Genomic DNA, 25,660 nt, shown 5'->3' with positions numbered 1-25,660 from the left:
GCTATTTTTCAATAGTTAAAGCATAAAATAATGATACACAATAATGCATACCCGTTCTAAATCATGTCAGTGTGTGTTTGTGTGCACATGGGCGTGTGCGTGTGGGAATTCAAGCATGTGTTTGTTTGTTTGTGTGTGTGCGACTGTGCGTATAATGTTCATGCGTGCCCATTTGGTGTGTGTGTGTGTGTGTGTGTGTGTGTGTGTGTGTGTGTGTGTGTGTGTGTGTGTGTGTGTGTGTGTGTGTGTGTGTGTGTGTGTGTGTGTGTGTGTGTGTGTGTGTGTGTGTGTGTGTGTGTGTGTGTGTGTGTGTGATTGCCATTCTACAGTATCTTGCTTAGAGCAGTGGTTCCCAAACTTTTCAGGTCAAGACCCAAACTAGTGAAATATATATATATTTTTTTTATTCATGGAATTTCTTACATTTGTTAGTTTGTTGGAGCGGTGAAAGCGATCCCAATAGACAGGTATGTCCGTGGGTATGTGGGTGGGTGGCTGGGTGGCTGGCTGGCCATGTCCGTAGCCTGGCAATACCTTGAGTGGCCACACACAACACACTAGTTAAAGGAGGGGCGCTGTTTTGTGCAGGCCAGGCACACTCACCACTCACTCACAGGCACAGTTTACTCACTCACTCACTCACTCACATAGGGTACAGCTGCTCAAATTCACCGCTCCACTTCGAACCGAGGTTTGATTTTTTTAAATGTATACTATTCAGTATTGAGAAAGTTCACTTTCAAAATGAACTAGTTCAAGTTCAAGTTCAAAACTTCTAAAACAAACTACTTAATTTCATAATTCATAATTCTACATTTTGAACTTAAGTTCATGGTTCCTCAAAATGAACTAACTTAGTTGTTTTAGTTCTTTTTTAACCATAATATTGTTATACTTTTGGCTATTCAAATGTGTTTTTTTTTAGACGTTGCTGCAAGCTATTATTTGTCAAAACTATTGACACCGCCCATAAAGAACCACACACAGCAATTATTTCATCCAACTTAACATTGAGGTGCCCACAATATTTATGTGCCCAGTCATCCTGCACCCTTATTGTGAAGGTAGACGAGACGTTTCTAACCGTCCGCGTTGGTTAAAATAGCTGATCTACAAGCTCACTTTGTCTTGTGGATGTGACGCGTTGTGAGCTTGCAGATCAGCTATTTCGGCATGCAACACACAATATGTATTTATATTTTAAATGTAGCAGTGACCCATAAAGATTGGACCGTGACCCACAAAAGGGTCCTGACCCATGGTTTGGGAAACAGTGCCTTGGACCACATACTGTACATACTGTACAGTATGTCAGAGCCATCGGGAGTCCCCTTGTGATGATGTCACAGAAGCTTAGTGCTTCGGTGTGTTGGGATCAGGGACGTGCTGGGCCCCTGATTCAGTCCGGGAAAAAGAGTTGCAGAGGCCCTCATTGTGCGCTATAGAGAGAGATCTCTCTATAGCGCTGCTGCTACTCAAAGATTTGCCATTTCAGATCATGACAAGTGACAAGCCAGTGGGCCAATTACTGTACATGAGATATAGGCTATTACGTTGTTGTCGGGTGGAAAACCGTTGTCGGGTTGTTGTCGGGTCCAAAACCGTTTGTTTTGTATTTATCATTTTAAAAAGGATTTAAACTAGTGTTTTCACTACTTTTGTGCAACGGCCTTGTATGATGAAGCAGGGCTTTGCTTTACGAAAAAAGGTATACATTTGAAACTTGGAGATACGACTGTTTCCGACAGTGACGATTTACTTTGTTGGCCGACCAGCCCCCAAAATGGAACAAAGGCCGACATTTTTTTTTTTTTTCCCTAATGGCCGGCCTGGACCGGCCGGGAATGAACCGGCCATTCGGGAGTTGTCCCGCTTTTCCCAATGGCCAGCACGTCCCTGGTTGGGGCTTGGGTCCAGGCCAGTAGGGTGTGTGTGTGTGTGTGTGTGGGGGGGGGGGGGGGAGTTCTTCAGACATGTATCTGATTGGATTTTAGCACACAGGGCCTGCAAAGCCTCACGGAAAAAGTGCCCTCTCCAGACCATGAATCCAGTTTTCACCACGGCGAAAGAAATGCAAATACCCCCTCTTTCCATGCCATACCTGAAGGCAGCATTCAAGAGAATTGCCTTGTCCAAACTCTCCTGAACTTGAATGAATGCAGCATCTTATGTTGAAAGAATTGCCCTCTCTGTGTAGAAATCCATGCTGTTACGCCACATCTCCAGTATTTAACTTGATTATGCTTAGTTCAGGGTGGCATCAAATACAGAAAATAGCCGACCTCCAAGCTCGCTCGCTTTGTTGTGAGCTTGGAGGTCTGCTATTTTCTATATTTTCACCTATAAGGCCCTTTCAGAAGTGTCAGCCCCTGCCCCTCTAACGTTCTCTGCACGTCCCTGGTGTCAGCCCCTGCCTCTCTAACATCCTCTGCACGTCCCTGGTGTCAGCCCCTGCCTCTCTAACATCCTCTGCACGTCCCTGCCTCGCGACCACGGCGTCAAACAGATGGCGGCGCTCCAGAGGAGACTCTCTGATTGGTCCAAACCGGCAAGGGGGGGGGGGGGGGGGGGGGTCTCTGAAACGGAGCGTCGGGAAGCCCAGTGTGTGTGTGTGTGTGTGTGTGTGGGGGGGGGGGGGGGGGGGGGATCCTGCAGTGGACCAACGCCAAGGCGTGGCCAACAACATGTTGTGCCAACAGATGAAGGGACGATGATGTGTGAAATAAGAAAAACACCACCCAGCGCCAACAGTGTTCTGTTTTTAGCTTTGTGATGAGTGAGTCGCGGAGCGGACGGGATTTACCTTCATAGTGGAGTCAGTAACGCACTTTTTACTTCAAGTCATGATGCAAAGGTCCCCTTTGGTATGGAAGTACCTTAGGGCCATAGGAAAGAATTTATCCAAAGAGACAAGTTAGATCACCCTTCGTTTTCTTTTTATAGCCATTTTAAAAATGGCCGCCGACAATAAACCACTATTACACCAGACCCCATATCTTTGCTTCTGTTAGAGCTATAATAATAATATTGGTGTCAAAGTGTACATTTTTGGGGTCTAGGAATTCAACTAAACAGGTTTCAAAGCAAAAAAAACAATACTTCACTAATTAACATGACAGCGGGGGGTAAAATGTGCAAATTTCATGAAAAATAACACGTTTTAACAGGGTAACTTACCCCCCCCACCCCTCCCACTAAACTTTGATTCACCTTTCCTTTGGTATGGAAGTACCTTAGGGCCATAGGAAACAATTTATCCAAAGAGACAATTTAGATCACCCTTCATTTTATATCTATAGACATTTTAAAAATGGCCACCAACAATAAACCACTATTACACCAGACCCCAACTTTGCTTCTGTTAGAGCTATAATAATAATATTGGTGTCAAAGTGTGCATTTTTGGGGTTGAGGAATTCAACTAAACAGGTTTCAATGCAACAAACCCAATACTTCACTAGTTAACATGACAGCGGGGGGTAAAATATGCAAATGTCATGAAAAATAACATGTTTTAACAGGTTAACTTACCCCCCCAACCCTCCCCCTAAACTTTGATTCACCTTTCCTTTGGTATGGAAGTACCTTAGGGCCATAGGAAACAATTTATCCAAAGAGACAAGTTAGATCACCCTTCATTTTCTATCTATAGCCATTTTAAAAATGGCTGCTGACAATAAACCACTATTACACCAGACCCCATCTCTGCTTCTGTTAGAGCTATAATAATAATATTGGTGTCAAAGTGTACATTTTTGGGGTCTATGAATTCAATTAAACAGGTTTCAATGCAAAAAACCCAATACTTCATTAATTAACATGACAGCGGGGGTTAAAATATGCATATTTCATGAAAAATAATACGTTTTAACAGGGTAGCTTACCCCCCCACCCCTCCCCCTAAACTTTGATTTACTTTGCCTTTGGTATGGCCCTAAGGGGCCATAGGAAAAAACAAATCCAAAGAGACAAGTTAGATCACCCTTCATTTTCTATTTATAGCCATTTAAAAAATGGCCACCAACAATGTGTGGGTGGAGATCATCTCAGTGGTGGGGCTAGGGCAGGAGAGCAGCTGAAGAGGTAAGGTGAGTTCAGGCAAGGACTGCCACACAGATTGTCTTCTTGCCCTTGCCAAAGGCTGTGTTGCTCCCCATTAAAGCATGGAATGCTGGCTGGCAGTGCCATTGCCTTGGATGGTCCAAGACTGTGAGAAATGGCATGTGCTTGAATATACCTGGTAAGGTAAGAACGCCAGATCCCATCAGTCATTGAGAAGCCGGTGATGAGCCTTGGAAATGTCTTTAACTGCACTCTGAATGACAGAGATTCCATCAAGGCAACCAGTGCTGACCTGGAGGGGGCTCCCTGGAAGATTCAAGGTCTGTGTCTACCAGCATGAAAAGCACCCAAAAATCCTCTGGCCTCTACTCATCTATGATCTGATGGCTGAATGAAGATGGCTGGGATTACCACGCAGCCTAAGCAAAATCGGGCTGTACAGGAAGACCAATAAACTCACGCTCTGTTTCAGCTCAGTCAGGGAGGAGTTTGTGGCACAGGCACAGGAATATCTGCAGTACACATCCTGAGCACACAGGTACATATCCTGAACGTATCCTGACCAGCTGCTCCAAGGCGCTGGGTGAGGCCTGAGGGCCTGTTTCTATTGAGGCACGACCAGGTCCTGAAATCCATCGCTTAAGCAATCAGCAAGGGCATCAAGGGCATCCAATACTCCCAAGCCACAGGCCATTCACTGTGTCAAGGAAGGGAAAGGGCCAGAGAAAACACCAAATAACTGCTCTGCTGGTTTGCTCTCCACAGCCCGAGACTGAGTGATGACAAATTCCACCACACATCACCCAGTCCAGATTGAGACCTGACATAATTTGGCAGTCTGGAATGTGCCAGTCACTCCCTAAGCACAGCTACGCCACTGTGCATAACAGTTGCCAACAAAGGAGAGACATAGGCAACAATGGGGATGCAGCAGAAAAAGCCTCCAGATTAAGAGAGGAGAGCAGTGGGGACAGAAACATGCCACTTGGATACATAACGAGGTCTGATTAGCTCGGGTCGCCTGAGGAGGCGACCCGAGATTACTTAGATTACTTAGATTACTTGACCTTAGATTACTTGACCCCAAAAATTTACACTTTGACACTAATATTATTATTATAGCTTTAACAGAAGGAAATATATTGGTTCTGCTGTATTGTTTTGAATTGTGGCGGCCATTTAAAAAATGGCTATATAAAAAAAGGAAGGGTGATCCAACTTGTCTCTTTGGATTATTTTTTTCCTATGGCCCTAAGGTACTTCCATACCAAAGGAAAGGTGAATCAAAGTTTAGGGGGAGGGGTGGGGGTTCCGGTAAGTTAACCTGTTAAAACATGTTATTTTTCATGAAATTTGCATATTTTACCCCCCGCTGTCATGTTAACTAGTGAAGTATTGGGTTTGTTGCATTGAAACCTGTTTAGTTGAATTCCTTAACCCCTAAAAGTCTTTTGAATAAAATGTCACTTAGTTTTAGTCATAATTTAGTCACCTGAAAAGTTTTAGTTTTAGTCTAATTTTAGTCGACTATATATCATAAGATTTTATGGCGATTTAGTCGACTAAAATGTATTTTGGCAGGCCTTGATTGCATCGTAATGACTGATTTTACACTTGGTTGCATATTGAAAATAGCCGATCTACAAGCTCACAACGCGTCGCAGCGCGACGCGTTGTGAGCTTGTAGATCTGCTATTTGCTATTTGCTATTTTAGATCTGCTATTTTCAGCACGCAACACCTGAGGGCAACCAAACATAAAATGACTCTCTTCTCCACCAGTCCCTCCCTAACGTTTTAGTCTGGTTTTTATTTTGTTGACGAAATTGTCAATACATTTTGTCTTAGTTTTAGTCATCACAGCTTAAAATTTATTTCGCTTTTATTTCGTTTTCGTCAGTGAAAAAAACGCAGTCGACAAACATTTTTCGTCATAGTTTTAGTCTACAAAATCAACACTGCCTTCAAGTGCTATTAGGTGAGGCCCTTCAGGAGGGCCAACAAACCCACGGTGAGGCCCTTCAGGAGGGCCAGTCAGGAACCCACTGCTCCTACTGGGAGTCTGGTGCAACGCACCGGTCTGGACCTGGTGAGAGCGCGTGTTTCCTAAACCCACCAGGCTTGAGCTAAGACCCGCCTCGCGGAAACGCCTCTCTCAAAAATCTTAAGTATGAAAGTGCATATAGTGCTCTTAGCGCAAAGCAATACTATCCTTACTACCTACTGATCCATTACAATAATACACACAGCATAATATGCCCAAAGCCATATCCAAACTATAACAATTTAACTGATAATCAGTAAGAGTTTTTATTTTGATCACAGTAGTGACAAATTAATAGCTTTCTCAGTACGTTTTTCTCTTTAGCAAAGTTACAAAGTTTTCCCTTTTTTTTAGCACAGTTTATTTTGAGCACTGTAGTGACAAATTAACTCATTTAATGCCACCCTTTCACCACTAGAGGGGGCCAAGAGTGCCACAGACAATCCCATAGAGATATGCTGGTATATGCAGAAGCCCTGCAGCCATGACTTGCCTAAACACTTTCCTTTGTGCATGTACAGGAAGAGGATGAAGTTAGCTTGAAGTTAGCTATTGGCTACCAAGCATTTTAAAAGCCTTATTTTCGTCAACTTAGCCATGATTAAACCTTGCACACCTCATGCATGGGAAAAAAACAGAGAAGAATGAGCTCTAAAAAATCCAATGCAATCCTGGATTGCATTGTTGTGGGTTTGTGCAGTTTGTTCACAGCTTTCAAACAAAAAAATCCGATTGGAAATCCGTTCAGGCATTCTTGAGATAATAGCCATTATGTTTTACACTGTTGTGAGCTTGGAGGTCTGCTACCTGAGTTGTATGGGGGTTGTATGGGGGTTAAACATGCAAAATCGCGATTGAAATCATGTTCACTAGTTTTGATGGGGTCCAAAAAAAAAAATTTCAAAAAAAAATTTCAAAAAATTTTTTTTTTTTTTTTTTTGGAATCACGTGTATATACGTGATTGGCACTGTGGGATGCGCTAATATATCACGTGTATACACGTGATTGGCACAGAATGAGTTAATAGATGTGCATTGTGCAAATGCGTTTCCGCGAGGCGGGTCTTAACTCAAGCCTGGTGGGTTTAGGAAACACGCGGTGAGAGCAGGTGGTGAGACGTAGAAGGGGCCCGGACTGGAGTCAACCCACAGAGCCATATATGGTCCTTCCACGCATCACATTTCCTCTCCCAGTCTCAGCAGAGTAGTGGAGTGTGTCCCTGTCCTGCTCTAGTGGGACTGATCGTGGGTAGCTACTGGGACGTAAAGTATGGACTTTTTGGTTTGACAGGATTTATGTTGGTTGAAATCAGGTGATATTCTAGGCCAGATAAATATAACTAGTTAGATACGTCCCAGAATATAACCTTATATGCTCATATTTCAACTAACATTACAAACAATAACAATAATCCTGTCAAACAAAAAAGTCCATATGACGTCCTTGTAATGACGTCAAGATCATCCCCATATGGGCTGTGATCTGGCCCATATGGGCTGTGATCTGGCCCCAATCCAGACGTCACTGCCTGACGTGCTTGCTGGGCTGAGCGAGGGGTATGATGTTGCGAGACCCGAAACCCCGATGACCTTGGGCTACATCACTGAGCATACGTCCCAGGTGCATCCATGCGATGTTTCTTTTTCGTTATAAGTGGTTAACGAGAACCAATCGTGAATGAACCGCTGAATGCTTTGAAACCATTCCATTTCTTATAACAGGGGTTCCCAAACTTTTTTGTCTCAGGGCACCCCATAAATATTTATTTTAATCCGAGGCACCCCTACTTTATAATTTTCACTCCCAGCACCTCGTTCGTTTTGTATTTATCATCTATAAAATGTTCTAAGCTAGTGAAAACATCAGATCTACAAGCACAAGTGTGCTTGTAGATCTGCTGTTTTCACTAGTTTTGTGCAACAGAGGTTTCTGCCCGACAGTGACGATATTTTAGTGATTATGTAGCGAGGAAAACATTGAGATAACAGCCATTTTGGTTGGAACTGACTGAAAAAATGATTGAGACGTTTTGGCCTGTTATTTTCCTGTCGTCTCTGCCCGGTCTGAGAGCCACAGTCGCACACGGCCCTGCGGGCCATTATTTAATTCCTTTAAGTCGCTACATTTTCATTTCTATATTTCTCCAAAATAATCTCCTTTAGCTGTTTTTTAAATTGTCTGAAATTTTTGCAGATTTGGACCTCCTCCGGCAAACCATTCCATAATTGGACTCCTCTGACAGATATGCACATGCTCTTCATGGTCGTCCGAGCCCCAATACAGTTACTTGCCATTGACCTAGGCACCTATTCTGGGGCAAGCTGCCCCTATCACGCGTGAGTCCACTGTCCGCCACTAGGGGCAGTAGTGATCTGCTGCATTGTTGCTCTGCCATGTGAGCCTACTGGCTGCACGTTTGCCAGCGCGCACCGGAGATTCCATTGCGCAAGAGGACAATGATGCCGGACATGTAATAATCATATGCAGTGGTAATGAAGGCTAGGAAATGCATAATGCTAGGCTGGGTATTTTACAAATTATTTATAATATATGTGCAGCATTATATGGGCTGCTTTGTGTGTGCTGTGTCTGAGCGTGGCGTGCAGCCGAAGGGAGCTCGTAGCGCCCCGACATTGTGTTCAACAATACTGTCCCTCGCATTGATTGGATGTTTATTTGAGAATACATAAACCATTGAACGCCATACAGACCTACTGCACATACAGTATAAACTGAGCTGCTACCTTTAAACACGTTTTAAATGTGAGGCTTTTTTCTTTTTTTTTATTTCTTGAGAAAAAGAAATGCTGACATTTGTTCCAAAAAGCTTCATACCCTGTACTGCAACGACAAGTTCTCACTCAATGATTGATAGTCTGTGTTTAAAGTTCTTTTCCCTTCTCAATTCATACCTCCCCTCCCTATCCTTGAACAAACTCTGTACCTGTCCAGGTAGTAGTTTATACCTTGCCTTATACATAATCTGTGCTGTTTTAAATTCAACTGGGTCATGAAACTAAGAGATTAAAACCAGGAAAATATACTCATGTCATTTACCATCTCCAAAATCCCAGACGTTTTCTAGTCGGTCTCATGGGCTGGGGAGACGATGCATCCTACAGGTGTGAACTCTATGTGTGTGTGTGTGTGTGTGTGTGTGTGTGTGTGTGTGTGTGTGTGTGTGTGCGTGTGCGTGTGCGTGTGTGTGCGCGTGCGCGCGCGTGTGCTATATGAGACAGTCACACCTCAGCACAAGACAGCAGCTGCTAGTGGTGTAATGGTGTAAAGTAACTAAGTACATTTACTCAAGTACTGTACTTAAAGTAGTTACTTTACTGGAGTATTTACAATTTTCAATACTAGACCTAAACTCCACTTACATCTCAAATATTCAAATATTGTACTTTGTACTATTGTAATTTTACTCCATTACAATTATTTGAAAACATTTAAAATGTATTACAAAAAAAACACATTAACCACTCCAGCCCTGTATACTGTAGTGTACATACTATGGCACGCAGCATCCTTCCTACCAGGGACGTGCTGGCCATTGGGAAAAGCGGGACAACTCCCGAACGGCCGGTTCAGGCCGGCCATTTTGGGGGCTGGGCGGCCAACAAAGTAAATCGTCACTGTCGGGCAGAAACCTCGTATCTCCAAGTTTCAAATTTGTAAATTTTTTCGCTTTGCTTTGCTGCTTCATCATACAAGGCTGTTGCACAAAAGTAGTGAAAACATCAGATCTACAAGCACACAACGCCTCGCGGTGCGAGGCCTTGTGTGCTTGTAGATCGGCTGTTTTCACTAGTTTAAATCATTTTTAAAATGATAAATACAAAACAAACGGTTTTGGACATACAAGGTCTACACCCGACAACGACGAAATATAACTCATGTAATTGGCCCACTGGCTTGTCACTTTGTCATGATCTGAAATGGCAAATCTTTGAGTAGCAGCAGTGCTATAGAGAGAGAGATCTCTCTCTATAGCGCACAATGAGGGCCTCTGCAACTCTTTTTCCCGGGCTGAATCAGGGGCCCAGCACGTCCCTGCTTCCTAGCTCACCAGAATACACCGTCCTGCTGTTTGTTTGGGGTGATGTCACACAGAGAGAGAGAGAGAGAGAGAGAGAGAGAGAGAGAGAGAGAGATGAGGTGGGTGGCAGGAAATAAACAGTCTATTGTTTTGGATTGTGCTCTCTGTTGACATGTGAAATATTGTTTTCACCAGAGAGAGTACAGTAAGTACAGTATGCCTGCATTCTGTATGTGTTGAACCCGGGAATGTAAATGTTGGAATGTGTTTACAACCCATACTGATATAGTTGGAGGGTGCGCCCATTTTAGAACATTATTGTGTATCATTATTTTATGCTTTAACTATAAAAAATAGCAGATATACAAGCTGTGAGCTTGTAGATCTGCTATTTCTTTTAAATCGTGAAAATTCGAATTTTGACCCGATTCTATAAGTGTCTTTTGAGTTCTTCTAAGATCTTTTGAAAACCCTATGTTTCTGTCAGCAATCTGGCCGGCCATCGTCAAAGAAAAGTTCCTTTTCACTTCAACTGGAGCTCAGTTAGTCTGTTCTTGAGAGACTACTATGTCAGTGGTTCTCAAACCTTTTCATGTGAAGGACCCCCAAAAGTATATATTTGGCCACAGACCCGCATCTCAAAATATTTAGTTCCGGGGACCACCCAGAAGAAAAATTTGAGTTACAAACGTTCGCTTTAAAAATAAAAAAAGATTTGCACACATTGCACAAAAAAAGGAAAAAAAGGGTTTGAAATTTAAGATATTTATTATTATTTTACATTATTACAAAAAATCGGTTAAACATCTGCAATCTGTGGACTAGCACTCTCCAAAATCGGGTATCGGTATCGGGCGAAAAATATGGCATCGGTCGGTCTCTACGGTGCTCCCCCATGAGTCATCTGCTGAAAAGTGAAGACAGTCTTTCCCTGAGTTTTATAACATTGACAAAAATAATAAAGTAGGGAGTGAAATGAGGCGTGTGTGTGAGACACGGTCACATGCATAATGTATGGACAGCGGACAAAGTGCATGATGCTGTAACCGCTGTGAAAGCACGGACTCAGCCAGCCCGTCTCACAAACTGGGTGACCCGGATTGTGGCGCTGATATTTTGAGACGCCGTGTGAGTCATTCTTTCCAAAACAAAGCCAGGCTGCCTGCGTGTGAAACAGGGACGTGCTGGGCCCCTGATTCAGCCCGGGAAAAAGAGTTGTAGAGGCCCTCATTGCGCTATAGAGAGAGATCTCTCTCTATAGCGCTGCTGCTACTCAAAGATTTGCCATTTCAGATCATGACAAGTGACAAGCCAGTGGGCCAATTACATGAGTTATATTTCGTTGTTGTCGGGTGGAAACCTTGTACGTCCAAAACCGTTTGTTTTGTATTTATCATTTTAAAAATGATCTACAAGCACACAACGCCTCGCACCGCGAGGCGTTGTGTGCTTGTAGATCTGCTGTTTTCACTACTTTTGTGCTACGGCCTTGTATGATGAAGCAGGGCTTTACTTTGCGAAAAAATGTATACATTTGAAACTTGGAGGTACGAGGTTTCTGCCCGACAGTGACGATTTACTTTGTTGGCCGCCCAGCCCCCAAAATGGAACGAAGGCCGACATATTATTTACTTTGTTTGTCCTAATGGCCGTCCTGGACCGGCCGGGAATGAACCGGCCGTTCGGGAGTTGTCCCTCTTTTCCCAATGGCCAGCACGTCCCTGATGCTGAGTGTGAAACGACTTCCAAGGAGCTCAGTCTGGCAGAGCGAAAAAAAGAGGACGCGCTGTGGGAGGAAAGACGAGGAGACGGAGTGACGGGGATAATTCCGGGGGCCCTGAAATAGTTTGAACAATAATATTATTCAGGGGTTAAAATTACCCCCCAAATATTACCTACCGCCTTGTGTTATTTGGGTATCCAGTAACGGCATTACGTCACTGTCGGGCAGAAACCTCGTATCTCCAAGTTTCAAATGTGCATGTTTTTTCGTGAAGTAAAGCCCTGCTTCATCATACAAGACTGTTGCACAAGACTAGTGAAAACAGCCGATCTACAAGCACACAACGCCTCGCGGTGCGAGGCGTTGTGTGCTTGTAGATCAGCTATTTTCACTATTTTAAATAGTTTTTAAAATGATAAATGCAAAACGAACGGCTTTGGACATACAAGGTTTCCACCCGACGACGACGATTTCATCATAGAAATGTTTCTGAACCGTGTCATCACATTGCCATTGTGATGAGATGCTGTTGCTCTGAGAGAAAGGGGCGGATATGGAAATAATGGCTTCCTCCTGGTTGAAGAGACAGCAGGACCTAATCTGTTTGTGTGACCGTGAGCTGCTTCTCCGACTGCAGCGTGGCGCGTGTATCAAAACAGCACCCCGGTATCGTCAGTGGAAGCTTGTGATTGGCTGAACCGGAGGTAGGGAGCGCTCCGTTGTGTTCCCCTGGACCGCACGGAGGTGACGAAATTCGGGGGGCTGAAGATTTACTATTCTGTCCATAACGGCACATAAGTCGGTAACAGCGCTGAGTCGGCTCATGGGACCGTCGCAGACTCGCAGCGCTCGACTATGCGATGTTTCATAACATATATTTCATAAACATTCTATATTTATAAGGTCAAGTATTATCCTTAATAATTGGGACTAATTAAGAACCATTATCATAGTTATAATAGGCCTACATTTACAGTAGTTTAGGCATTTTGGTTTGATAAGGTTGTGGGCAGAACAATTTGTCCTTGTTTGTTATTTGACTATTTTTACTTTAATTATAATTAAAGACACTTCATAGTGAATTAGTGATTATAATAAATAGCCTATGTCATGATTGCTAGATCAGATTGCGCTCCCCCCTTGTTCCATTGTCGAAACCGGGATGCTGTTTTGATTCACGCCAGCGTGGCACCGTGTCCTGTTGTCAGCCTTATGCTTGAAGGCAGGGCCGTGCTGGCCATTGGGAAAAGAGGGACAACTCCCGAACGGCCGGTTCATTCCCTGGCCGGTCCAGGCCGGCCATTAGGAAATGATTAAAAATAAAATGCCGGCCTTCGTTCCATTTTGGGGGCTGGGCGGCCAACAAAGTAAATCGTCACTGTCGGGCAGAAACCTCGTATCTCCAAGTTTCAAATGTGTACATTTTTTCGCAAAGCAAAGCCCTGCTTCACCATACAAGGCCGTCGCACAAAAGTAGTGAAAACAGCACACAAGCACACACAAGTGTGCTTGTAGATCGGCTGTTTTCACTAGTTTAAATAATTTTTAACCCTATTTGTGCCTATCCCGAACAAGTTCAGGATATTTTCAATCCAATCCAATATTTTATTTGCTATTTTACTTACCCTGAGCTGCTTGGACCAACGTGGGTGGTCCTGGCTCGTCCAGCGCTTACCAACGAGAGACGCTAGATGGTCCGACGATTTATTCCATTGAAAATGGTTTAAAATAAAGTTTAGAGCCCCCCAAAAAAAACTCAATCTATACTGTCGGCGGCGCGACGTATTCCAGGGTGCCTATCCCGAACTAGTCCGGGATATTTAATAAAATTAATTATTTAATCGGAGGCCTCAACGAAGCCCCGGTCTAAATTTCCATCCATGCCCGGGGCCGACACTCGGCCATCCACGGGCCGTATTCGCGCAAACGGCCGCATTGCGCCGCCCACTTCCAATAATAAGTCACATCTTTAGAGAGGATTTTCTCTGAATTGTGTTCCCAGACCAAAGAGAAAGTTTTTTTGCGACTGAAATAGCTTTAGATCGGGCTTCTAAAGGGGTTAGCAGTGAATGGCTAAGTGTAAGCTAACTTCCTCCTCTCGTCATACATAACAGTGGCTGGAGTGAAATAGAGCGAATGCCTATAGAGATATGTCTGGCACTCTAGCGGCCACTTGTGGCCCGGGGCACTGTATGAGTTAAAATGATAAATACAAAACAAACGGTTTTGGACATACAAGGTTTCCACCCGACAACGACAAAATATAACTCATGTAATTGGCCCACTGGCTTGTCACTTGTCATGATCTGAAATGGCAAATCTTTGAGTAGCAGCAGCGCTATAGAGAGAGATCTCTCTCTATAGCGTGCAATGAGGGCCTCTGCAACTCTTTTTCCCGGGCTGAATCAGGGGCCCAGCACGTCCCTGCTTGAAGGCCAGTTGGTCGGGACGGGGGAGAGACAGGCGAGGGGGAATCTTCCCGAGGTGACCCCTCCTCCCTGCCAAGAGCAACGGTTTACACCGGACGGCACAATTATTACATAATCGTCTAATCACAATTATTCGAGGTAATCGTATTTATTTAGCATCATCGTCATAATCGTTTCCATGTTGAGAAATGTCAATAAATTACAAACACTTTCAAAAAGTAGTGGAAATAGCAGATCTACAACGCGTCGCGATGCGACACGTTGTGAGCTTGTAGATCGGCTATTTCCACTATCAATGTTCTTTTTTAAGTATAAAATTGTCAAATATGTCAGTAATTTATTTTTCCATATTTATGTTATGTTGTCATGATTGCCATGTGCAACTTCAAAGCCTAAAAGCCAAACAGAAATGTAATTGTCAATTGTTAATCGTAATTATTTGAGTGACAATTAATCGTCATGTAAAATGTCCTAATGGTGACAGCCCTAACGGCAGATGTGAGGATCGGAATAGAGATCGGAGGCCAGTATATCCGCGAGTTTCCAGCGTCCCATCGTGATTGATTGATTGATTGAAGAATTTATTAGAAGTTTGCAATAGAAAAAAGTACAGTTTCATGACAGTACAGATCACTGGTACAAGGTCAACTAAAAGGAGATCCTAGAAAGCCGAGGCTTATTTCCACAGGAACCACACTTTAAGTATCTCATATAACATTGAAAGACAGACGGATAGAACATACTTTATCTAGGATAATATCAGTTTCAAAAGCATAGCATCAAATACAAAGGCAGAGAAAAAAGAAAAGGGGAGGGGGGGGGGGGGAGCCATGGGGCTTAGTCTATTTACAAGTCGCGGGTAGCAGCTGTCTGAAGGTGACCTTTCATACCAATTTTGAAGGAGGCTAGGGATTTGCTCTCCTTTAAGGCTTGTGGAAGGGCGTTCCACATGTTGATGGTATAGCAGGAGAACGAGTTAGCGCCTTGTTTAGTGTTAAATCTACGTTGCTGATGATTAGTGGAGCTGCCTCTGGTGTTATGATCGTGAACATCCTTGACCTTTAAGAAGTAGTTTTGCCAGGTACATGGGTATCTTGGAGGTGTAGTGAATCTTGTACCCCAGGCCCATTGCAAGATGCTGTACTCTGTCAGCTACTTTGAGCCACCCCGCGCTTTCGTGGTGATGATCGGTAAGGTGGGTCTGAGGAGAAGACCAAGCACAACCCTAATTAGTTTGTTCTGGGCTGTTTGGAGCTTTAACTTTAAAGCAGCTGGGGCGTCGCGATACCAGACAAGGACTCCGTAATCAATGAGGGGCCCAATAAGAGCACCTCCTAGTGTCTTTCGAGATTTAATATTGACCAAGGGCAACCCTTTGCAAGAAACAAATTCGTTGGTTGACTTTTTTGATTACCTTGGTAGTCATTTTTTCACTGGATAGGTTAGCCTCCAGGATGCAACCCAGGTAGCAGATGTGTTTTTTTCTTTCAATCACAGTGTCACCTACTTTAATTGTGAAGTTCTCAACTAGGCTAAGTTTCTGACTAGATCCAAAGAGGATACATTCAGTTTTACCTAGGTGAATTGAGAGTCTGTTGTCATTGAGCCAGGTGCAGATCATGTTTAGTTCACAGTTAAGGGCCTTTTCAACCTGCAATATGTCTCTGCCTGAGACTAGGAGAGCAGAGTCATCCGCGAACAGAAACAGATTGCAGTCACAAGCAGATGACATGTCGTTTACGTATATTAAGAACAACAGTGGTCCTAGTATACTCCTAGTATACTCCTAGTATACTCCCCCGTGCGTTGTGCAGAAGGTGGCCGGCAGTTCCGGCTCACGGCTCCATCGCAGCTGAGCCGAGTGTGACGTAATCGTTAACCCTGACCGTCATTGACGGTCCCAGAATACCCGGATGTGTCCCACACATACTTCTACAGAAAGTTCCCGCAGAAACAGGTGGATAGATCCAGGTATAACGGATGCTTTAGAGATACCATCACAGGTGGCGTGGCAATGTACTCAATTACTGCTATTAAAGGTATATTCAGTGATTGGATTTCATTCAAATAAAAATATAATTGGTACATTTTCCATTCATTCTCCTCACTAGAATGTGTGCTGACCATATAAGGACTTCCACCTTGGCCCGTGTTGCGAGCATAGCTAGATTCCGTTTTCAGAGGTGGCCAGCCAGTCCTCGACCAATCAGAGTAGAGTATGGCCGTAGTTATGTTATGATGTTTAGTTATGAAGGTCAAAATAAAAGTTTGGAGAACCACAGTCGCTCTGAATTAAGAACGTCTACTAAATGCCCAGATTGTAAACTACTGAACTCATAAAATGCCATACAGTCTGGTAGTAAATCAGTATCATACATATCCTGAAGCTGGAGACGTAGGCCTACCGATATTCAGTGATTGGGTGTAATGATCAAAACGAGAACATTATAATGGTGTAAAAAATATATAAAAAACTAAACATTTCCACGCTGTAAGGCCAGTAAGGGACAAGATGACCCCCGGTCACTTTCATTATCACTGAATACACCTTTAAAAAACGGCCGCGTTTGTCAAAAACGGACCCGATTTCCGTACCTTTTAACGTGGGCATGCGCTTGTACATCTTTGTCTCCAGCTTTGTCTCATGAGGAAGTGAACAGAGGAGAGATCGACACAGAGTCCTGCATCCCATTTCTGGCCTTCCGTATCTGTTTTCGGCCCGAACCGGAAGCATTGTTTTTGGAGCACCTTAGGAACCAGATTTCTACGATCCGATTTTAGATTGTTTCGAATTCAATCGAATTAATCTAATTGCATTCAGTTTCTGTTACAACGCTACCACGCCAGTCTTACGTCACAGGTGACGTGGCAGTCAGCTGATCATTGCCAACCTACTTAAAGTTATACCATGTAACTTTTTTTATAAAACAAATCTTGAAATTGTCCTAACTGTTAAATCGCTAAAGTTTTAGAACACCCACTCTGTTATTTTCAGCTTCTGAAGCCTTCTCTTTATGTTTTCTATAAGTTGTGAGGGGGGTAGAATTTCCCGGCAAAATGATGTCATCTCCCACATGATACACTACCGGCCAATCACAGCGCGGATCATACACCACCGGCCAATCACAGCGAGTCTTGCTGTCTCTAAAGGAAGTAGTTTCCCTCAGCAACTGTGTTTACATTGGTGAAGGAATCTTGCCTGCTACTCCCTCAATCCTGGTCTAAAAATGACGGGAGACGGCTCTACGGATGCGTATCGGCGAGGCGGAGGTGCTCGCGACGGCCGCGGTGGTCCGCGGACCTCCGGAACGGGGGTCCGCGGACGACTCTGGCCGACTCCGGACGACTCTGGCCGAAAAAAAGCAATACCGCTACTGACCACTAGTTGAGCAGCTTCCACAGTACAGCTTTAAAGCCTGCTCAGTTGTCTCTTCCTCCTGCCTTGCTGATTGGCTGCTGGCTTGCTTGCCCCCACCGCCTCCCCAGCACCACCAGTAGGCTCTGCTGCTGATTCTGTTCCCCATGGGGGGTGTTTATATATTTATATCTCCCTGCTCCTAATGGTTAATGATGTTCTTATGTGCTGCTCTGAGCATGGAGAAGCAGAGCCTGACGCCAAAATAAATGTGACGTATACACACTTGTATTATTACTCATTTATTATGATAATAATAAACATTGTTTCGATCCTTATCGTGAGTTATCTGACTGAACTGCCTTTAAATGAGTTAAACAGCTATCAAAGTGATTGCAGTCACTAACGAGTTTGATACTTTTATGGCCCAATCAATCAACTCAGTGCACACTGAAGTTCAAAGGGATCAATTAAGAGCTCCATGCTTTCTGCAGGAAAACACCCCTACTGTACAAGTATACAGTACAGTAATACCAGTAAGACTCCCTAATCGGGAGATAAGCGACCGTCAGGTCGCAGCGTGATTTGAGAGCAAAACGTGTAGGAGCAGTGTCCAAAAAAGTGTTTAAAAAATCGGCCTGATGGTGGCGCTATATGGGACAGATCTATGGTGATAAGATGACTGTAGACATACTGTGTACCGATTTGTGTGATTTTAGGTCAAAATCCGTAGGAGCAGTGTCCAAAATAAAAAAAATGCTAGGAGAGGGTCATGTGAGAATTGATGGGTGGAGGTTATGGTTTGGCAGGCAAGGAGTGTGTGTGTAAAATGTGGCATGGATCGGTGCAACAGTTGTGGAGATATGAGCAGGGCAAAAGTGTGACGTGTGACAGAGACAGACAGAGACAGACAGACAGACTGACTGACTGACTGACTGACTGACTGACTGACTGAGGTTTTGATAGTAACTGCGACCTGATGGTCGCAACTAGTATTTCCAAACAAAAACTGCCTCCCAACCACCACTCCCCCCCCCCCCCCCCCCCCCATACACACATACAAACAGCCTCATTCCCTCCTCCACCCCCCCCCCCCCCCCCCAACATACAATCAGCAGTAAATGACGTTGGACTGCATCTAGAATCTCCTTTCGCTCCGCGTTCCCCCGAGGAGCGCGGGAAAGTGTTTTTATTTGTTGCATCGCTGATTGATTGCTTCTCTCTCGGGACTTCTGTTCAATTTGACGCAAGTTAATTATAAGCTGCCTGGGGTTGGCCTGTCTGTCTCCGCACGATGAAGAAATGGAATGGCACGGGCATTGTTGTTTAACCCATTTAGGCCTGGGAATATTGAATGCTATAACTATTGAAAAATAGCAGATCTACAAGCTCACAGCAGGGCACCGAGTGCCGCGCTGCAAGCTTGTAGATCTGCTATTTTTGGAAAAAGTCGTGAAAATGTGTGCAAATATTTGAATATATGCATTTTTAAAGCGAACGTTTGTAAATCAATTGTTGCTTCTGGGGGTGGTCCCTGGAACTAAATATTTTGAGATGGGGGGTCCGTGGCCAAATACATATCATTTTGGGGGTCCTTCACATGAAAAAGTTTGAGAACCACTGACATAGTAGTCTCTCAAGAACAGACTAACTGAGCTCCAGTTATGTGAAAAGGACCTTTTCTTTGACGATGGCTGGCCAGATTGCTGGGTCAGTGTATTTTTCGGCCGTTTGCGGTTCAATTTTATTTGTGTTAACTTTCAATTCAGAATACAGTCCAAAACGGCCCGTTTCTGAATGCTGTTTGGAAGTGGCAAAACAAAACTTAGAATTAGGTATTGTAAGAACAAAATGAGACCCGGTTCGAGCTTCTCCTTGCTGTGGTTCAAAACAGAATGCTGGTCGTCCAGCTGTACTAGAGAAAAAGCAATCGGTTTTGATACACGCTGCTCCTAGAGGTGGGACGTTCGCGAACGAATCAAGTCTTTTGAACGGCTCTTTGAAATGAACGATAGGATTCGGTTCACAGTAGAGAGACGTTCCTTTCTAGTGAACAGTGGTGGGAAAAGTACTCAATTTCTTTACTTAAGTAAAAATATCAATACTGCAATCAAGTAGAAGTTTGGAATGTTAATGTACTTGAGTAAAAGTGAAAAAGTATTGCTATCAAAATGTACTTAAAGTAGATCGTAGATCGGCTATTTTCAAATGATTTTTCTACATTTTACTCATTGGAAAACCTGTGAAACAGGACATTCTGCATAATGAGTACGTTCTAATATTGGTACTTTAAGTACATTTTGATGGCAATACTTTTTGGCAATACTTTTATTCAAGTACATTAACATTCCAAACTTTTACTTGATTGCAGTATTGATATTTTTACTTAAGTAAAGAAATTGAGTACTTTTCCCACCACTGTTCACTAGAAAGGAACGTCTCTCTACTGTGAACCGAATCCTATCGTTCATTTCAAAGAGCCGTTCAAAAGACTTGATTCGTTCGCGAACGTCCCACCTCTAGGAGCAGCGTGTATCAAAACCGATTGCTTTTTCTCTAGTACAGCTGGACGACCAGCATTCTGTTTTGAACCACAGCAAGGAGAAGCTCGAACCGGGTCTCATTTTGTTCTTACAATACCTAATTCTAAGTTTTGTTTTGCCACTTCCAAACAGCATTCAGAAACGGGCCGTTTTGGACTGTTTTGGACTATATTCTGAATTAAAAGTTAACACAAATAAAACTGAACCGCAAACGGCCGAAAAATACACTGACCTTGCTGACATAGAAACATAGGTTTTTCAAAAAACCTTAGAAGGATTCAAAAGACACTCATCAAAATTAAATTTTCACGATTTTTCAAAAAAATAGCAGATCTACAAGCTCATGGGTTTTAAACATCCCAGGAATTGGCACAATTGAGATTGATAATACATTTGTCTCCCTTTTTTCCCCTGCCTTCCTCTCCCTTCCTCTCCTCCCCTCCCCTCCCCTCTCCTCTCCTCTCCTCTCCTCTCCTCTCCTCTCCTCTCCTCTCCTCTCCTCTCCTCTCCTCTCCTCCCCTGCAGTTCATTGCCTTTGCCTCCTTGTTCTTCATCTTGGTCTCCATCACCACCTTCTGCCTGGAGACCCACGAGGCCTTCAACACCATCGTCAACAAGACGGAGACGGCGGCGCGCGGCAACGACAGCCGCGCGGACCCGGACCCGGGGGGCCCGCAGTACGAGATCGAGACCGACCCGGCGCTCACCTACGTGGAGGGCGTGTGCGTCTTCTGGTTCACCATGGAGTTCTTGGCGCGCGTCGTCTTCTGCCCCGACAAGCTGGAGTTCGTCAAGAGCCTGCTGAACATCATTGACTTCGTGGCCATCCTGCCTTTCTACCTGGAGGTTAGTAACCTCCTGGTTAGTAACTACCTGGAGGTTAGTAACCTCCTGGTTAGTAACTACCTGGAGGTTAGTAACCTCCTGGTTAGTAACTACCTGGAGGTTAGGGCTAAGGACTAGGGGTGTAACGATATAGTAACTGAATCGAAACATCGATTTTAATTTGCAATGATCTACTACATCGTTTGCAAAAGCAAATATCGTACCGCTTTGACTTTGTATCGTATCGTTTTAAAATGCTGTAATCGGTATCGAATCGTTTTGCAATGCTAATAATTGATTGTATGGAAACTAAGTATTTGTGCCTTGAATTTGGCAATTTTAAGAGGAAAAATATAAAAGAGGGGCCTAATTACCTTTCCATTCCATATAGTTACTCTTGGTCTATCGATAAATATGTGTAATCTCTGTGTTCATGTCAAGGTGTGGGTTTGTCCATATGTGTTGAAATATAATGTCCATGTATTTGCTAGAGAATCACAGCATTTACTTCCATAATAATAGATCTTTTACACCAGGGGTCTTCAACGTTTTCGGGCCGGGGACCCCCAAACTGATGGGGAGATGGAGCAGGGACCCCTTACCACCTCGTAGGGTGGGGTCGGTCGGGGCTACGACATATTTTTTATTTTAAACATGTACATGTTACAGCGAGCAGGGTGGGCCGTACCACTAACATTTCTAAACATATACTACTTATTAACTGAGAACCAATGTCAATAATATCAACAATCTGTCAATTGCATAGTAATCATGTATTCAAGCTATTCAAAATGGATAGAATCATGATTTATTTTTTAACATTAATGTGAAAAAAAAAAATCATTTTTTTTCCTTTTTTTTTTCCAATAATTTCGCGGACCCCCTGCAGTACCTCCGCGGACCCCCTAGGGGTCGCGGACCCCCTGTTGAAGACCCCTGTTTTACACGTTTTACAGAGATTTAATTTCTTTGCTTAATAGTTACTATATCGATTTTAAATCATTGAATGGAATCGTATCGTATCGCCATGAATGAACCAATAACGTCCATGTATCGTATCGTTAACCATGTATCGTTATGCGTATCGCATCGCTGTTAAAATGTATCGTTACACCCCTAGTATCTTTCTACCTATCTAGGTGGGCCTGAGTGGCCTCTCCTCCAAGGCTGCCAAGGACGTCCTGGGCTTCCTCAGGGTGGTGCGCTTCGTGCGCATCCTGAGGATCTTCAAGCTGACGCGTCACTTCGTGGGCCTGCGGGTCCTGGGCCACACGCTGCGGGCCTCCACCAACGAGTTCCTGCTGCTCATCATCTTCCTGGCGCTGGGGGTGAGGGGTGGAAATCTATAGGCCTACTGTCAATTAGGGCATTCACGAATAGCCATTTTTAGTATTCGAATTATTCGACCTCAAAGTATTCGAATAGTCGAAAATTCGACAGGACTGGCCAAACTGTCAAATATTAAGTAAGCAAAACAAATTACAAATAAGCGAATATTTGACTTCGGTGAACAATGTCGAATAGTGACTTTGATATTCGAATATTCGAATATTTGATGAATGCCCTACGGTCAATGAAGGTACTGTTGCAGGGGTCTTCAACGTTTTCAGGCCAAGGACCCCTTTGTCCAGGGTTCCCCAATTAGTTTTCCCCAAGGGCCGAATTATGTCTAGGGTACCAAGCCGAGGGCCACAACATTGAATCATGTCTAGGGTACCAAGCTGAGGGCCACAACATTGAATCATGTCTAGGGTACCAAGCCGAGGGCCACAACATTGAATCATGTCTAGGGTACCAAGCTGAGGGCCACAACATTGAATCATGTCTAGGGTACCAAGCTGAGGGCCACAACATTGAATCATGTCTAGGGTACCAAGCTGAGGGCCACAACATTGAATTATGTCTAGGGTACCAAGCCGAGGGCCACAACATTGAATCATGTCTAGGGTACCAAGCCGAGGGCCACAACATTGAATCATGTCTAGGGTACCAAGCCGAGGGCCACAACATTGAATCATGTCTAGGGTACCAAGCTGAGGGCCACAACATTGAATTATGTCTAGGGTACCAAGCCGAGGGCCACAACATTGAATCATGTCTAGGGTACCAAGCCGAGGGCCACAACATTGAATTATGTCTAGGGTACCAAGCCGAGGGCCACAACATTGAATCATGTCTAGGGTACCAAGCCGAGGGCCACAACATTGAATCATGTCTAGGGTACCAAGCCGAGGGCCACAACATTGAATCATGTCTAGGGTACCAAGCCGAGGGCCACAACATTGAATCATGTCTAGGGTACCAAGCCGAGGGCCACAACATTGAATCATGTCTAGGGTACCAAGCCGAGGGCCACAACATTGAATCATGTCTAGGGTACCAAGCCGAGGGCCACAACATTGCAGGCCACCGTCGTTCCCGCTACTCCAGCGACAGTTCAGATATCGTCGTTGTTGGGTGAAAATCTTGTATGTCCAAAACCGTTCGTTTTGCATTTATCATTTAAAAAATGATTTAAACTAGTGAAAACAGCCGATCTACAAGCACACAACGCCTCGCACCGCGAGGGGTTGTGTGCTTGTAGACCTGCTGTTTTCACTACTTTTGTGCGACGGCCTTGTATGATTTGCGAAAGAACGTACACATTTGGAGATACGAGGTTTCCACCCGACAACGACGATATACTAGTGTTGTTGCTGCTCTTATACCACCATTATTACTGGGGTTGGTGTGGGCCAGACAGTAGCCCCCCGCGGGCCGCAAATGGCCCACGGGGGGCTACTGGGGAACCCTGCCTTAGTCCCTTAGTTGAGAGAGATGAAGCAGGGACCCCCACAACCTTTTCATAGATTCCATATAGTTTCATCGTTTGACAGCACAATCATCAGTGTATTTTGGATTCATGTCAATTTGTGTTTTCAGATATTTAACCACTAGAACCGGCAATACTTAATGAACTTTCACTTTCACTCTGTACTTAGTGTGCTATTTCTTCCCCTCTACACCAAACTTCTTTGCCGAAAATAGCCGATCTACAAGCTCACAACGCCTCGCACTGCGAGGAGTTGTGAGCTTGTAGATCTGCTATTTTTGGCTAAAGTTCTCCGAATATGTACACTAGGGTTCAAGTGGTTAATATAAAAAAGGAGAAAAAAAGTTTCCATCACACAAAGATTTGGAGGACCCCCTGTAGTAACTCTGAGGACCCCCTAGGAGTCCCGGACCCCCTGTTGAAGACCCTTGTACTATTGTGTATTTGTAAAACTTACTCTATGCTCCACTAGTTCCTTACATTGCCCACAAATAATGACTTGACAGCAGCTGTGATCTGAACAGCTGCCCAATGCTGACTACTACCTCACCACCAGTACTACTACCTCACCACCAGTCCATTATGGAAGATTTCTGTAAGAACTAACCTGTATCTTTAGACTCTGTCCACTAGACCAGGGGACTTCAACAGGGGGTCCGGGACCCCTAGGGGGTCCTCAGAGTTACTACAGGGGGACCGGGACCCCTAGGGGGTCCTCAGAGTTACTACAGGGGGGCTGCCAAATCCTTGTGTGATAGGATAATTATTTTAAATGAACAACTTGAACCCTCACATCCCATCCATGCCAAATTTTGCACACACACTCCTTGCCTGCCAAATCACAACCTACACCCATCAATTCACACATGACCCTCTTCTAAAGCCACCATGAGGCCGATTCTTGCAAAACACATTTTTGGACACTGCTCCTAAAATTTTTGCCCTAAAATCACGCAAATCGGTACACACTTGCTCTACACTCATGTCATCACCATGGATCTGTCCCATTTAGCGCCACCTTCAGGACGATTTTTTAAAACACATTTTTCGACACTGCTCCTACACATTTTGGCCTAAAATCATGCTGCGACCTGACGGTCGCTTATCTCCCGATTAGGGAGTCTTACTGGTAATTATATTGACTCTAAAGCCCTTTGCACACAGGACAGTTGCGTTTCTTCCGTTTGCTGTATGAATAAAACGCATTGGATTTGGTGTGCAATGCTGTGCGGAAATCGGCGCTGCGGATCCCAAAAGGAGTCATAAAAGGAGTGATGAGTTTTTTACCGCATGCGACAAGACGCACGAATCGAACTGGGTTCGATCGAGAAAAAGACGCTCGGCCGCAGCCACTCGTCGCACGGCCAATTCGGATCCGGTGTGCATGAGGTCGTAGAGAATCATTGTTTTCTTTTTAAAAAATGAAATTGTCCGTTTTATCCGTGCGGATAAACGCGCCTGTGTGCAAAGGGCTTTACCTTGTGTAAATTCCATTCTATACTGAAGCAGGTCTCATAATAAAACCCCCACCAACAGGTACTGATCTTCGCCACCATGATCTACTACGCCGAGCGCATCGGCGCCAGCCCCAACGACCCCACGGCCAGCCACCACACCATGTTCAAGAACATCCCCATCGGCTTCTGGTTAGTCTAGTACAGTGTTTCTCAATCTTTTTTGGCTTGAGTACCCCCTTTCCCTGATTTCTGAATCCAAGTACCCCCTTTAAAGGGCCTACACCATGCTTTTAAAACTATATTTTTTGTATAAATATATGCTCAAAATTGAGTCTTAGACAGGTTTTAACCCTCAACAAACACTCTGACCA

At 44.2% G+C, this 25,660-nt stretch overlaps 1 protein-coding gene across 1 annotated transcript in view; it reads left to right on the top strand.

Annotated features, from left to right (window-relative positions):
* The window catches only part of kcnc2 (potassium voltage-gated channel, Shaw-related subfamily, member 2), a gene marked incomplete at both ends in the record, with an annotated part of 157,834 nt that overhangs the window by 111,562 nt on the left and 20,612 nt on the right, over positions 1-25,660 (top strand). Inside the window, 3 exons of the mRNA XM_080754438.1 lie at positions 20,721-21,041; positions 22,160-22,348; positions 25,369-25,478. Of these exons, the coding sequence (XP_080610564.1) occupies positions 20,721-21,041; positions 22,160-22,348; positions 25,369-25,478 (620 nt within the window). The remainder of the gene's footprint in view (positions 1-20,720; positions 21,042-22,159; positions 22,349-25,368; positions 25,479-25,660) is intronic.

The sequence above is a fragment of the Nannobrachium achirus genome (assembly GCF_963921795.1).
Source record: "Nannobrachium achirus genome assembly, chromosome: 23".
Classification (NCBI taxonomy): Eukaryota; Metazoa; Chordata; class Actinopteri; order Myctophiformes; family Myctophidae; genus Nannobrachium; species Nannobrachium achirus.
The sequence above is the reverse complement of the archived record's forward strand: the minus strand, read 5'-3'. Positions and strand labels throughout refer to the sequence as shown.